Source organism: Strix uralensis, chromosome 2 (genome assembly GCF_047716275.1).
Source record: "Strix uralensis isolate ZFMK-TIS-50842 chromosome 2, bStrUra1, whole genome shotgun sequence".
In the NCBI taxonomy this organism is placed as follows: domain Eukaryota; kingdom Metazoa; phylum Chordata; class Aves; order Strigiformes; family Strigidae; genus Strix; species Strix uralensis.
Window position 1 is genome coordinate 120679972 of NC_133973.1, and position 12576 is coordinate 120692547.

The following is a 12576-nucleotide window of genomic DNA, read 5'->3' on the forward strand; positions in this document are numbered from 1 at the left end:
TGATGGGCAGGGTGACAAGGGAGGCTGGCTGCTTCCCATCTCTTCAGGACAGCACTTCCGAGCCTGGCAGGCAGCAAAGGGACTGGCAGTCCCTGCAGGAAGGCTCAGCAGCGGTAGGGCATTAAGCAATGGGATACAGAGGTGGAGCTCAGCCTTTTATCTCCGAGGCAGCTCCTCCCTCTGCAGAGTGTGGAGAGGCGGACAGTGCCCAAGCAGGTGTCTTTCCTGTCATCTTCAGGGCTCCAATGCCTCAGACTGCCTGAGCACTGGGCGCAAAGATGCCCCTCCACCGCTGAAACAGCACCAGGGCCCAGAGAAAGCAGCTGAGATGAGAGGAGCCAGGAGACATGGAGCCAGCTACTTAAAAGACGCAGCAGGTAGGGTGTTGTGGCATGGGAACAAGTAGCTGGTACATTTGCATGTTGTCCAAAAAATGAACAGTTGGGAGATACAGCCGAAGAGCTATGGATAAATAGGGAATGTATTTAAAAGAGCAGAAGAGCTCCGAATTCTTCACTTATTAACTTCTATTTAGGAGATTTGTCTGTGCTATATAATGCTCCTATTATGACTACATACAATAGCCTTGTGTCGTTTTAGTTTATTAATCCTTGAGAAGAAGGGAAATACTGTTATCTTCACTTTCAAATGAGACACTGAAAAAAACTGAGACTGAGCCACTGAACAGGGAAATGAACCTACCTCTCTGAATAGCAGTTTACCTGCTAGATCATGTTTCGAGAAGTAACTATGCCTGTATTGTGTAAGGAATTTTTTCTTTTTTCAGTAGGAAGAATGGAAAAAAATTAACTACCAGCTCTAGGATATATCTTAGGCATCAGCCACTGTCTGAATAGGAACTGAAAACAAGAGCAAAGGGAAATGGAGCTTTTGGGAGAGAATAGCACTCATTCCCTTTGCTTTAATTTGTTTTGCTTATTTCCAGGTTGATTTATGCTTTTGCTTTTTTTATTTAGTAGATTTATTCTTATAGATCTATGACAATGAGAATAGATGGCAGCAAAGCAGAGGTTTGTTTTAATTTATCCTCAAATTTAAAGATGAAAAGCAAAAGAAATTAATTGGGAGGTACAGTCAGCACCACTCATTTTTGGTGACCCATTAACAACATATGATTTTTGTGGGAGGGGTGAATCCCCTCCTTACTTTGTTTTAGACAGTATCTACAACAAATCATTTGGACATAGTTATTTGTTACAGGAACACAACTGTTCTTACTGCCTTACGGCACATCATTTGTTACAAATAATTCCTTATTGTACTCTCTTGACTGACATTTGCTCTCATGGGTCTGGCAATAGAAGGTGGGAATAAAACGCTGTGTGGGGAATGTATTTTTTCACCTTCTTACTCAGAACTTTGGAAGGCATTTGTTGCAGAGTTGCAGACATACTCAGCACTTTCTTGGTGCTTCAATTATTTTGTCTTGCTTACAGTTTGAGGGGTCTGACACTGCAGCCTTCATTTTGGCTTATTCACAACAGTAGTCCTGTTGACCCTCTTGCAGCCTCTCAGAGACTAAGGATACTTCTTGGGTATTAGAGATCTAGATTATGGGCCTAATTCCTTATAATTACAAAGAATTTCTAGAATCAGTCCCAAAATACCCATAAGGTGCATGGGTGAGGGGAGCAGGCAGGATACCAGGACAGCATCCCTTGGGTATATTGTCGTTCCAGTGGAGCTCCCTCCCTGAACAAAGCATTAATAAAGAAATTCTTTCATAAGTGATACTCCACCCGGAATGTTTCAGGGCACAAGTGCTCTATTGTGTCTTGTTTGTGGAGGAGATACTATTATTATTTACTACTGATACTGTGCCACCGGCATGTTTAGTGGTTTGTAAACACTTATGAAAACAGGTCCTTGAAGCCCTGAAGCACTAATATGCTAAAGAAGTGTAAATAGAAGGGGAAATGGCAGGGAAGACTGTGATTTAAAAACCTTTACTTGGTTTGGTAAACAATTACTGTCATAAATAATCCCACTTTGGGTCTCCCCTTGTTCGAGTGGGAGTACTGTAACCAAAGGCAATTAGTTAAATTGCATATGAAGTTTTTTCCTCTACGCTGTTTTTTAATAATCCTATCTTGTGGTGGGGCCTGGAGTCAAGGACTAGGGCTTCAGGTGAGCAGAGGAAGAGCAGGTGGTAACAGCTGGGGGTGGGTGGGCACAGCATGTGCCATTTTCTGTTTTGGTTTTTAGCCCTGTGCACCTGGGCTAACTAAACTGAAGTATGTGGTGTAACTCCGCTTTTACATCTACAGAGCAGGGTCCAGACTGGCATTGCTGCCAGCTCATTGGTCTTGTCTTTTCATAGTAAACTAATTTCAGTGTCAATGAAAGGTCAATCTTTTCCTCCAAAGCTTTGCACTTTGTGTTTGAGAGCCCGGGGTTTTCTACAGTGTGTGTGGTGGCAGAATGAGACCCAGAAGAGCCTGTCTGTTGTACACTGAATGTGTTTCTTCTTTCTTCACGTTACTGGGGCCACGGGGACTCCCCATGGAGCTGGCAGGGCAGGGCCTCACTGCCAGGGCCTGTCCCACCATCCCACCGCCCCAGCAAGACAGATGGGGGCAGCCCCAGCGCGATCACCATGGTGGTGTGGCCAGGCCGTGGGCTTGAGCCAGGGCTGGGATCGGGCCTGGTGAGGGTAACCAGGTCCACCCCAGCCCGGTCATCACGAGGCAGGGCTGTGGTGAGGATGCAGGTCCAAAGTCAAGACATGAAGTCACACCAGGGTCAGACCTAGTGACAGTGACCATGGTCAGCCATGCCCCCGCGATGGCTGGGCAGGCCAGGGGTGGGGTGTGTGAGCCGAGGCCAGGTTGGGATGTCAGCCCAGGGGTCAAGGCCCGGCTCAGTGGAGCAGTGGCCATGCACAGACAGAGCTGGGGACGCATCTGGGGCTGTAGCTGGGGCAAGGCCCAGTAGGACACCCTCTGTTTAAAAGCAGCTCCCAGGGGAAGGAGGGGTGGCCCTTGCTGAGGCCTCTGGCTGTCTTCATGACAGCTTTCTCCAAGGCCACCAGCTCTGCTCTTTCCAAGCTGGCCCTGGGCCATGGCAGCCAAACCCGCAGGGGCGGGGAGGACATGCTCGGGGCATTTTCACCCATGCTCATTCAAACACAGGCCTTGTGCCAGGGTTCAAACTAATGTTTGCATTTTCAAGTGACAAAATACTATAAAAATTAAAATAATAATGATTATTATTGTTATTATTATCTAGCGCACTTTCTGGTGTCACTAGGGCTGCCAAAAAGAAGATACTTGTTGAAACTGATGAGATTTAAGCCAAGGCTTACTCTTAAGCCCATGGGTAGACATTTTCTAAGTCCAATCTTAATGGTAAAAGTAGAATTAATTGAGCTTTGTCTGTATGGATAAATTGACCAGGCTTCAAGAATAAATAGGTCAAGCACAGCAGTGCAAGCTGGCATTAACTGCTGAGTAGACAGTCAGTATGGGGAGTTATTCTGGAATAACTAATGCAGAACAGTCCGATTTTGTTAGTCTTTCTACAGAGTTGTGACCCAGTTAGGGACTTGTGCACCTTGTAGGAAGTCTGTGCACCTCCCAGGTTTGACTTTTCCAATAGTAATGTCTCTATGTTCTCAACACCCTCTGTCTTCTCCACAGTCCAAGTGCAGAAGTTAAAATAATAATTGACACTAGTTAAATTGGAAATGGCCATCAGGTGGAAGAAGACAGCTTCCCATACTAAGCAAGCAAAGAGTCATGGAGGTGCATGGAGAAGAGAACTGTCTGAAATGCTGAAAACGTCAGTGAAGTATGGTCACTCTCATTGTAGCTCAGCTCTCTTACCTATGTCTGTTAAAAGTTGTTTGTAAAGCCAGTGGCGGGTGCAGTAGAGTCACTGGGACTCTGGAAGGTAATGCCATGTGAACTATAACACGCACTGCCTGTCATTGCTGTAAGGAAAGGAATTAATATCATTCTGCAGTGAGCAGCCTTGAAAGGACCCTAAAAATGTTTTCAGGTGCTGACAGCATCTACACACTGTCTGCGTCCCAACACCTTGAAGTCCTCGCACATATTTCAGAAATACTAAATTGGTTATGACAAGAAGTCGAAAAAGTGTTGCACAGGACCATGTCTGATTCATGTTCAAAGTGGCTGGTATCATCTCCCCTGGTACTGGCACAGCTGTGCTTCAGTGATGTGTTCAGGTTACATGTGTCTTGTAATCCTGTCAAAGACTGCAACGCGTGCTTTCCGTGGTGAAACCCGACATGCTGGAGTTTTGCTGGATTTGGTCCCTGAGGTACTTCAGATTCTTGGGTCCATCTAGACAAGCAGCACTTGCACCTCCTGTAGATGTGGCTCTTGGAGAGACTTAGCTAATGGCTGAGAACAAGGTTTGCTGGGCTGTATGTCAAGACTTCAGCTGACGTTCGTTGGTTTGTATCAGATACTGTTTTGACAGCATTTGAAAAATGTTGCGTGTGTCTGTCTCCTTTTCTTTTTTCAAGTTTAGTTTTTGTCAGTGGTTTATGTATACTGAATTTCACAGAAAATTTAATCATCCTTTAAAATCTTTTTGCTCTCTGAATCTAGTTTTCAAATCAAGTGGAGTTTGGTCCAATGGAGTTTTGCGCTTTGGGCACAGAGACCCCATTTTCTTCTGTGTTGCATAACTTTAACATGGGACTATATAGACTAAGGACTGACCTCAGTTCAGCCTTTTCTGTACTTGTTTTAAATTGAAAAATAACTTAATTCCCTGGAGCTGACAGTCTGAAAAGTTTCACAACTTACATATTTCATGTGAAAAATGCATTAAAGCAAGTAGGGAAAAATTGTGACTTTTTCCTGATGATTTGTGCATTTAAACGTTCACACGAAATGTATTTCTAATCCTTCTTTGCAGCTAGATTGTTATATTAATGCTCTTAAATGTAATAATCTGTATTTCAATGCCCGCATTTTAAACTCCTACCAGAAGCTATATTCTTTTTATCAGTCTTACCATGGAAATAAATAGTTATATGTACTGGTACCATACAAACTGTGACCAAACACATCAAAACCGCAAAACAAAAGCTAAGAGTAAATGATGAAAAATACAGTCTGTTTACACACAGTTTAATTTGTGTTTGAAATAATCAAGGAACTTCAATACTTCTGCTTGCCATGTCTTTGGATTTCCAGACATAGGGGCTTGAGTACAGAGAACTGTAGTCAAGCAAAGCTGCAGCAGTGTGGCTGGGGTTCTCTGCAGTCTGCTTCTTCCTGCATTGTAGACTTGCGTGTTCTCAAATACATATTTATATGTATATATAAAAATTATATACATATTATATTTTTAAGTATTATTATACTATAATATTTCTATTTCCAGTGGAAGAGTTGTGATAAATTATGAGATTCTAAGCTACTATAGCAGAGGATCTGTGCAAGTATATATTATATACATATATATAAGCATTATATTTCCAGATGAAAAACATCCACTATGACAACTTTTAGAGCTTACATTCATTCTTATGACTGCTTTCCTTAATTTAAAGCAATGTAAATGAGGCTTTTGTAGTGTTACATTAACACAGTGTGCAGGTACACTCTGACCTTCTGTCTTACTTCTGTTGACCAGAATCTTGCTTCAGCTCTGTGTGAGACTCTGCACAATTATCTGAGATTGCAGAGGTGTATTTTGAAAGCCCTAGGCTTCAAGCTTAGCTCTGTACAAACAAATGTCTAAGCCCAACTGGAGCCTCTCGGTTTTAGAGCTCTGTCCAAACCCATGGGCTATCATACACAAACCTGCTTGCAGAGATGAGACCTTGATCTTCATTTGAAACCAATTCCCCTCATTCAGAGTTCTTACCTGGCCTGTGTCTGTTTTCTTGGTTTTCCCCTTATGTTGTTACCTAGGAAAGGTTTTGCATAAAGTCATACAGTAACATGAGAAATAGCATCTGCATTGCATGTGTTTGTAAGGCAGTAAAATGTATAATACATGGCTGACTGTAAATTACTTGCATAGATGGCTGTCTCTTTGCATGCTATCAATATTTATAAAAGGTCTCACAGTCAACTAGCAGCTGTACCCTGGAAGATTAAATATGTCTGCTGTTAATCATTAGCTTCAGATTTACTGAGAGACCTAAGAAGACCTGATCCCCAGCCTTCCAACCCATCATGTGGCACACATGGTATACATCTGTATTTCCATGTAAGATTGCCAGGACAGAAATTTAGGACCCCAAAACTTATTCCTGTCATGAGATGTTTTTGGATCAAGACTACATCTATCCCTGCAAACAAATCAGAATCTTTGCATGGAGAATTATATCCACTGCATCTATTACCCTGTATTAATGCTAATGGACATTCCTATTAATCATCATTGTCATCACAGAATGGTTTGGGTTGGAAGGGACCTTAAATCATCTAGTTCCAACCCACCTGCCATGGGCAAGGACACCTTTCTCTAGATCAGGAAGTAATCTCATTAGAGAGATTAATTACTACCATCCAGAAGCTATGTGACACACTTTAAAAATGATAGATAGCATTCCTTCCCATTGATTCCATCATGGCTTTGTTTTATTATTACCATATAATATTAATAGAATCACAGAATGGTTTGGGTTGGAAGTGACCTTAAAGATCATTGAGTTCCAACCCCCCTGCCATTGGCAGGGACACCTTCCACTAGCAGGTTGCTCAAAGCCCCGTCCAACCTGGCCTTGAACACTACCAGGGAGGGGACATCCACAGCTTCCCTAGACAACCTGTTCCAGTGTCTCACCACCATCACAGTAAATAATTTCTTCCTTACATCTAATCTAAATCTACACTCTTTCAGTTCAAAACCGTTACCCCTCATCCTGTCACTACACTCCCTGATAAAGAATCCCTCCCCATCTTTCCTGTAGGCCCTCTTTAAGTACTGGAAGGCCACTAAAAGGTCTGCCCCGAGCCTTCTCTTCTCCAGGCTGACCAACCCCAACTCTCTCAGCCTGTCCTCATAGGGAGGTGCTCCAGCCCCCCAATCATCTTCATGGCCTCCTCTGGACCCTCTTGAGCAGGTCCATGTCCTTCTTATGTTGGGGGCCCCAGAGCTGAACACAGTACTCCAGGTTGGGTCTCACAAGAGTGGAGTAGAGGGGGAGAATCACCTCCCTCGACCTGCTGGCCACAGTTCTCTTGAGGCAGCCCAGGATACAGTTGGCTTTCTGAGATACGAGCGCACATTGCTGGCTTATACTGTTTTCCGTCCACTAATACCCCCAAATCCTTCTCCTCAGGGCTACTCTCAATCCAGTCATTGCCCAGCCTGTATTTGTGCATGGGATTGCCCTGACCCATATGCAGGACCTTGCACCTGGCCTCATTAGTATTGACAGCATAATAAAGTAACACCCTTTTTTTTGACCTGTCATTTGCAGCCTGTACATAGAGATTGTAAATCATCTGTAAAACATTCTTAGAGTGGAGCTTTCCCCTGCTTTGCAGTCACTGCAGAGGAAATGTCAGAAAGTCAGCCCGAGCTGGAGAGTCACCGACAGTTGTGACATTACTAGCGGTATTTCACCTCATTCACTCTTGTTGACCAGCTGCCCAAAGGACTAAAAGCTTTCATGTTCTAAGTACATATAAACTCAAATGATACATACTTACAGCCTTTTCTGTTTGTTCCAGCAGGGCTGAAATAATGTTCTCACTGTAAACCCAGGGTAGCTGCTAAAGATAGTTTCCTGTTAAAAGTGATGTTTTGAGGCATTGTTACAGTTTGAGATGGGTGATTAATCACCCTCAGCTCCTGTGATCTCAATTTTCAATGCTCTTTGCTTTAAAAACTTAATTTTATGGAGACAGTCATTGAGCTCCTGATTTCTGAGCTTTAACTGAGAACAACTGATGCCTGCGCTGTCAGAGCAGAGAGGAATTATGTGGTCAGCATGAGAATGAACCTCAGCCTTGCCCTTACCACATTTCCTAGTTTTCTCTTTTGAAGGGAAGTGTCAGTCTATGCACTTGCTGAGGGGGACAGACAAAAGCTTCAAGGGGAAATGATGTGTTGGACTTGGTGAGGGAAAACAGCAGCTAGAGCAAGTCATCTGCAGTATATTAATTTCATATAGTTTAATATGAGAAGTTAAAGTTTTGGGAAAAGAAGTAACTTTTAGCCACTGTACAAAGGGTGCTTAAGATAAAAAATTGTAGACACAAAAGACGTTGTGAGTTATAGAGTGGAAAGAAGTATTCAATGCACAGTGGGAGTCTGATAAGAATGTCTCCTGTATGCTGATAGTCTTGCTGCCTTTGTGGATTGTGTGTCATGAATGTACACATTGCTACTGTATTAGGCTATCTCAAAGCAGGTGATCAGCTTTAATTTAAAAGAATAAGTCTGCTGAATAGAGGTAATGTAATAATGTCAGATTTTGTGGTTTTTCTACTTTTTAATTAAAAAGAATAGAAGCGGAAATGGAAGGATTTTCCCCATGAGCGGACAAGGTGGAACTTCAGTAAGGGCAGAAAAGATGTTTTGCCTTTAATTCGCATATTCCCTGCTTGTGTCCCTGGTACACATGACTGGACTTACTGTGTGAATCTGTGTCTTTTGTCAGAAGAGTGTTCTGGTGACAAAATTACATTTACTATTTGCAGCTCTCTGCTTAAGTAGCCCTACTTGCTGCTTGAAAGTGTACTATAGCGTGGGTATCTTTGTGTTTAAAGTACTTCTGCCTATTAACTGTACAGTCTGGGAAGAGAAAATGAAGAAGATTAATTTCCTTTTCACTTTCTCCCTGATTCCATCTCCTGGCTTTGCACATTTTTGGAACCTAAATATTTAGGGATAATTGTGAGCGGGACACTTGATGAGCCTGTCAAAGTGGGATTGAAAACACATCCCATACAGTTCAGTGCTGGGCTGTGAAATGTTTCCCCAGTCCTTCAGGTGAACCGGTCTTGGCACTTCCAGTTACTCCCTTCCATCCAGGAATGTCACCACTAGGTGACTCTCCAGCAGCCTGACCTGATGCCTGTTCGGGACAGTGAAAGTCCTTCCATTACATTTATTGGTATCTGGGTCATGGTCAGAAAGAAACACTGAACTAATACGTTCCTTGGTTTTCCTTGTTGTGGCACATCCTCTTTGCCCATACACATCTTCAGTTTTATTGGTCACATACTCAGACAAATATGTCTTCTGAAGGCAACTTAGTGGCTTAATGGGCATTATAAAATCAAGAAATAATAACAACAAAAATGACAGCAGCAGTAATAATAATGAAAAGGATGAAAACTTAAATAGAAAACCAGTATTTTGAGGGAAGAGAAAATTAAATCTGAGTGGTTGTTTAGCAACAACCTAGCAGGTTAGATTCAAGCATTATTGCCAACATATTTTATTCATCAAAAGAGAGGAGGCCTTGATTTTTCAGAGAATTACTGCAGAAATGCTTAATTTTACATATACAAAAGCCAATGGGAAAAAAAAAAAGTGAATTTTCAGTTAGATCTTTTTACATTGCCTTGTAGTGTGTGCAACCAAAACATCAGAGTCAGTTTTCCTCTCTGATTCACGTATTTCTGCATAACGTTTTACATGTAATAATGAAGCTGACTTGGTTTATTGACATTAGCCAAACAGAAAACAGTAAGAAAGAAACATAAACAAAAGATTTCTTTAATGTGAGTAAAAATATACCAGCTACTAAGAATAAAGACTGCCTTTGAAAATAGATTTATTGTGTGTCTGACGTGCTAGGAAAGAGTATCTTGGCTCTGCATATCATTATTTTTCTTCCTGGTAGGATTAACCTGCCACAGGAGCTTCTCTGAGACCTTGGAAAGCAGAATGTTGTTGCTATCATATGTTTATATGAAATGGCAGATAATAATTTTTTCAAATTACTTGAGCTGTGGTAGTCTTTGCTGTTGTCAGTAATACTTCTTTTCCCCTTTTTTTCAAATAAGATGACAACTTGAAAGTATGTCTTTAAATTATTTTTACCAAATTAAAAGGAACTATAAGTAAGAAAATATTCTTGCATATGCATTTTAGAACTACCTGTGACTGTGATAACAGCCAGAGTTTTCTAGAAAATTAACTGGCCATAGAAATGATAGAGATGCACAGTTCACCAGTGTGGCATAATGTATAAAGCAGTGGGAAGGTGATAAGTTAAAGCAAAAAAATTAGGAAAGAACTGGTTCTTCAGGCACTATTTTTAAACATCTCTAGCCTTTTCTCACTGACAAAGTAAGGAATATAAACAGAGTAAAGACATACATTTTAGGTAACTGTTTTTGCAAATTATCTGGCCTGCTGTAGTTTTTATCTAATGCTTTCGGCACTGTTTTTATCTGCAATCCTTTCAGCCTTGTTTTCTCAGACACTGAGAGCTTGATCCAATGAGCAAATACGTCTGCTTACCCTTCACCCGGTGCAATTCCTTGTGCTCAGTGGTTTCTGTGTATCTGTTCTCTTGTGAGGTGTGTGATAAGAGTCCTTTAGGGCCAAATCCTACTTCTGCTGAAATCAATAGAGATCATAATTTCTGCTTTGGCAAAAGTGGGATTGAGTCCTCTGTCCCCTGCAAACAGCAGAGATGTCCCCAGACCTCCTATTTGGCAACCCAGTGTCTACTACCTTATACATCTGTCATCTGCTTTATATTCAGGCTGAAGATGGTAGAGAAAATACCTTTCCTCTTACAGTAGCAATTAAAGCTCCTTATTATCCTAACAGGAAGCAGCAGGGGGAGGCTACAGGTCTTTTCACAGTATTTATGATAACCCACATGAAAGTCTAGTACATACAAACATTTAGACATGAAAGTCTAGTACATACAAACATTTAGATTAACTTTTCCCTGGAGATGTCTGTATAAGAAATACTGGGACATCCTTGTGCCAATAAGGAAGAGATGTTTTTAAAAACAGTGCGAAGGAATCGCTCCCGAGTGATTCATTAGTTTAGATGCTGTGTAGGATAATAGATGGGAAAAGGTAACAAGGTGTAGCCTGTGAGGTCATTTAGGATTGCTGCCTGCTCAGGTTTGTGGAGCAGTCTCCTGTAAATTATCCTGGGAATGGAGTTGCTTTTAATCCTGCAACAGTTTACAGGTACTTTTCCCGGTCACAGTGATGTTGTGTCCTCTCAAAAAGAAGTGGCTCTGAGTGTCCAAAGTGGCTGTAGAGAAACGAGGAGGAAGGATGAATGGAACAGACAGGGAAGCAAGATTAGTACATTTGGCTTAGAGGGCATTAGGTGTTTTGACACTCCCACGGAGCAGTGTCTCAATGTATAATTTGCAATCCAAGTAACAATAGCGCTGCCTCAAAGGCAAGTTCATTGCAATACTGAGTGCAGATACCATCTCCTGCTGTAATTGTTTCTTCAGACAGGCTTTGCTTCTAGTTCACAACTGTCGTTCATTAGTATCATGAGGGGGCATGTAGACTTGACAGAGCAGGTATATAGGGAAATGATGTGGTTTGGCTGGGAGTCATTGCAAATGAGAAGTATTTAATAGTAATGCGATATTGCAATTACATATTACGTATCATTAATATTTGGTACTCGCATAACTATATATAGGGTTCAATATATGGGCCTGCATGTGTGTGTAAATACAAATGCACACAAGCAATTTAAGGGTTTGTTTCATGAGTTGAGGATGACAGCACAAGTCAAAAGCAGCTCAGGTAATGACTACAGATAATGCCAAGCATGTACCAGTAAAGACTTTACAGTGTTTAAATATTAATGCCAGTGTTTGTGCAAGGTTTTAAATACATTTTTCAGTGAAAGGCGTGTTCACGCAAAGCCTGATATGGTCGACGTTAGAGTAAGTGTGGGGGTTTTGTATTTTTCTCTTCTCTCTGGAATGCAGAAATGTAAAGGAAAGGGGTGTTTCTCTGTAAGTAACGTCAGTTTGTGGGCGAGCGGGCTGGGCACTCGCCGCTGGCGAGCGCGGCCGCCGCCGCTAGGGGGCGCCTGGGCCTCGCCCCGCCGCCTGGCCGGGAAGGGGCGGGCAGGCCCGGGCAGGCCCGGCCTGGGGAGAGCCGGCCCCGGTTTACAAGGCCGCAGGGATGGATTACAAGAGAGGGGCTCCACTTTCGGGCCTTCAGCAGAACCGCCGTGGGTTTGTTTTCCGGGCAGTCGCTGTGATTGCCGCCACGCCCAGAATACCTCATGCCTGGCTCTGCGTGCTTTTACTCCTCCTGGTATCTTGGATCCCCCTTGCTGAGGCCGCAGCAGTGAGGTCATGAAGTTGGCGCTTGAGAGCACTTTATTCATCGCCTCCTCCTGTTTCACATTACTGCTAGGCTGTTCTCCGTGCTGCGGATGGCGTTTGTGGTGTTTAGTCATTCCCATGGTGCGGCAATATCGGTGATGATTAACATTTTTGCCGTGGTAGTAAGTTTATTTCAAATGGCTAGTACTTGTGCTTGTGTCTGTGTAATCTTCTTCGAGGGAAATACTCATTTACCAAAAATGAATGTCTCCTGCCCTCCTTCAGATGCCACCTGATGAACAGTAGGTGCTAGTATGGACAGTATACCCTGTATA

At 42.5% G+C, this 12576-nt stretch overlaps 1 protein-coding gene across 3 annotated transcripts in view; it reads left to right on the forward strand.

The window, feature by feature from the left end:
- Window positions 1-245: 245 nt before the first annotated feature.
- EXPH5 (exophilin 5) overlaps window positions 246-12576 on the forward strand; it is a 32308-nt gene continuing 19977 nt past the window's right edge. The window contains exon 1 of one of the 3 annotated variants that reach the window (XM_074860121.1): window positions 246-377. Coding sequence is in view for 1 of the 3 variants with exons in the window: in XM_074860119.1 (XP_074716220.1) it covers window positions 12380-12396 (17 nt within the window). In the remaining 2 variants the exon portion in view is untranslated. Of the gene's footprint in view, window positions 378-12278; window positions 12424-12576 lie in introns of those variants that run through there. The other 2 variants (XM_074860119.1, XM_074860120.1) reach the window with 2 other exon arrangements.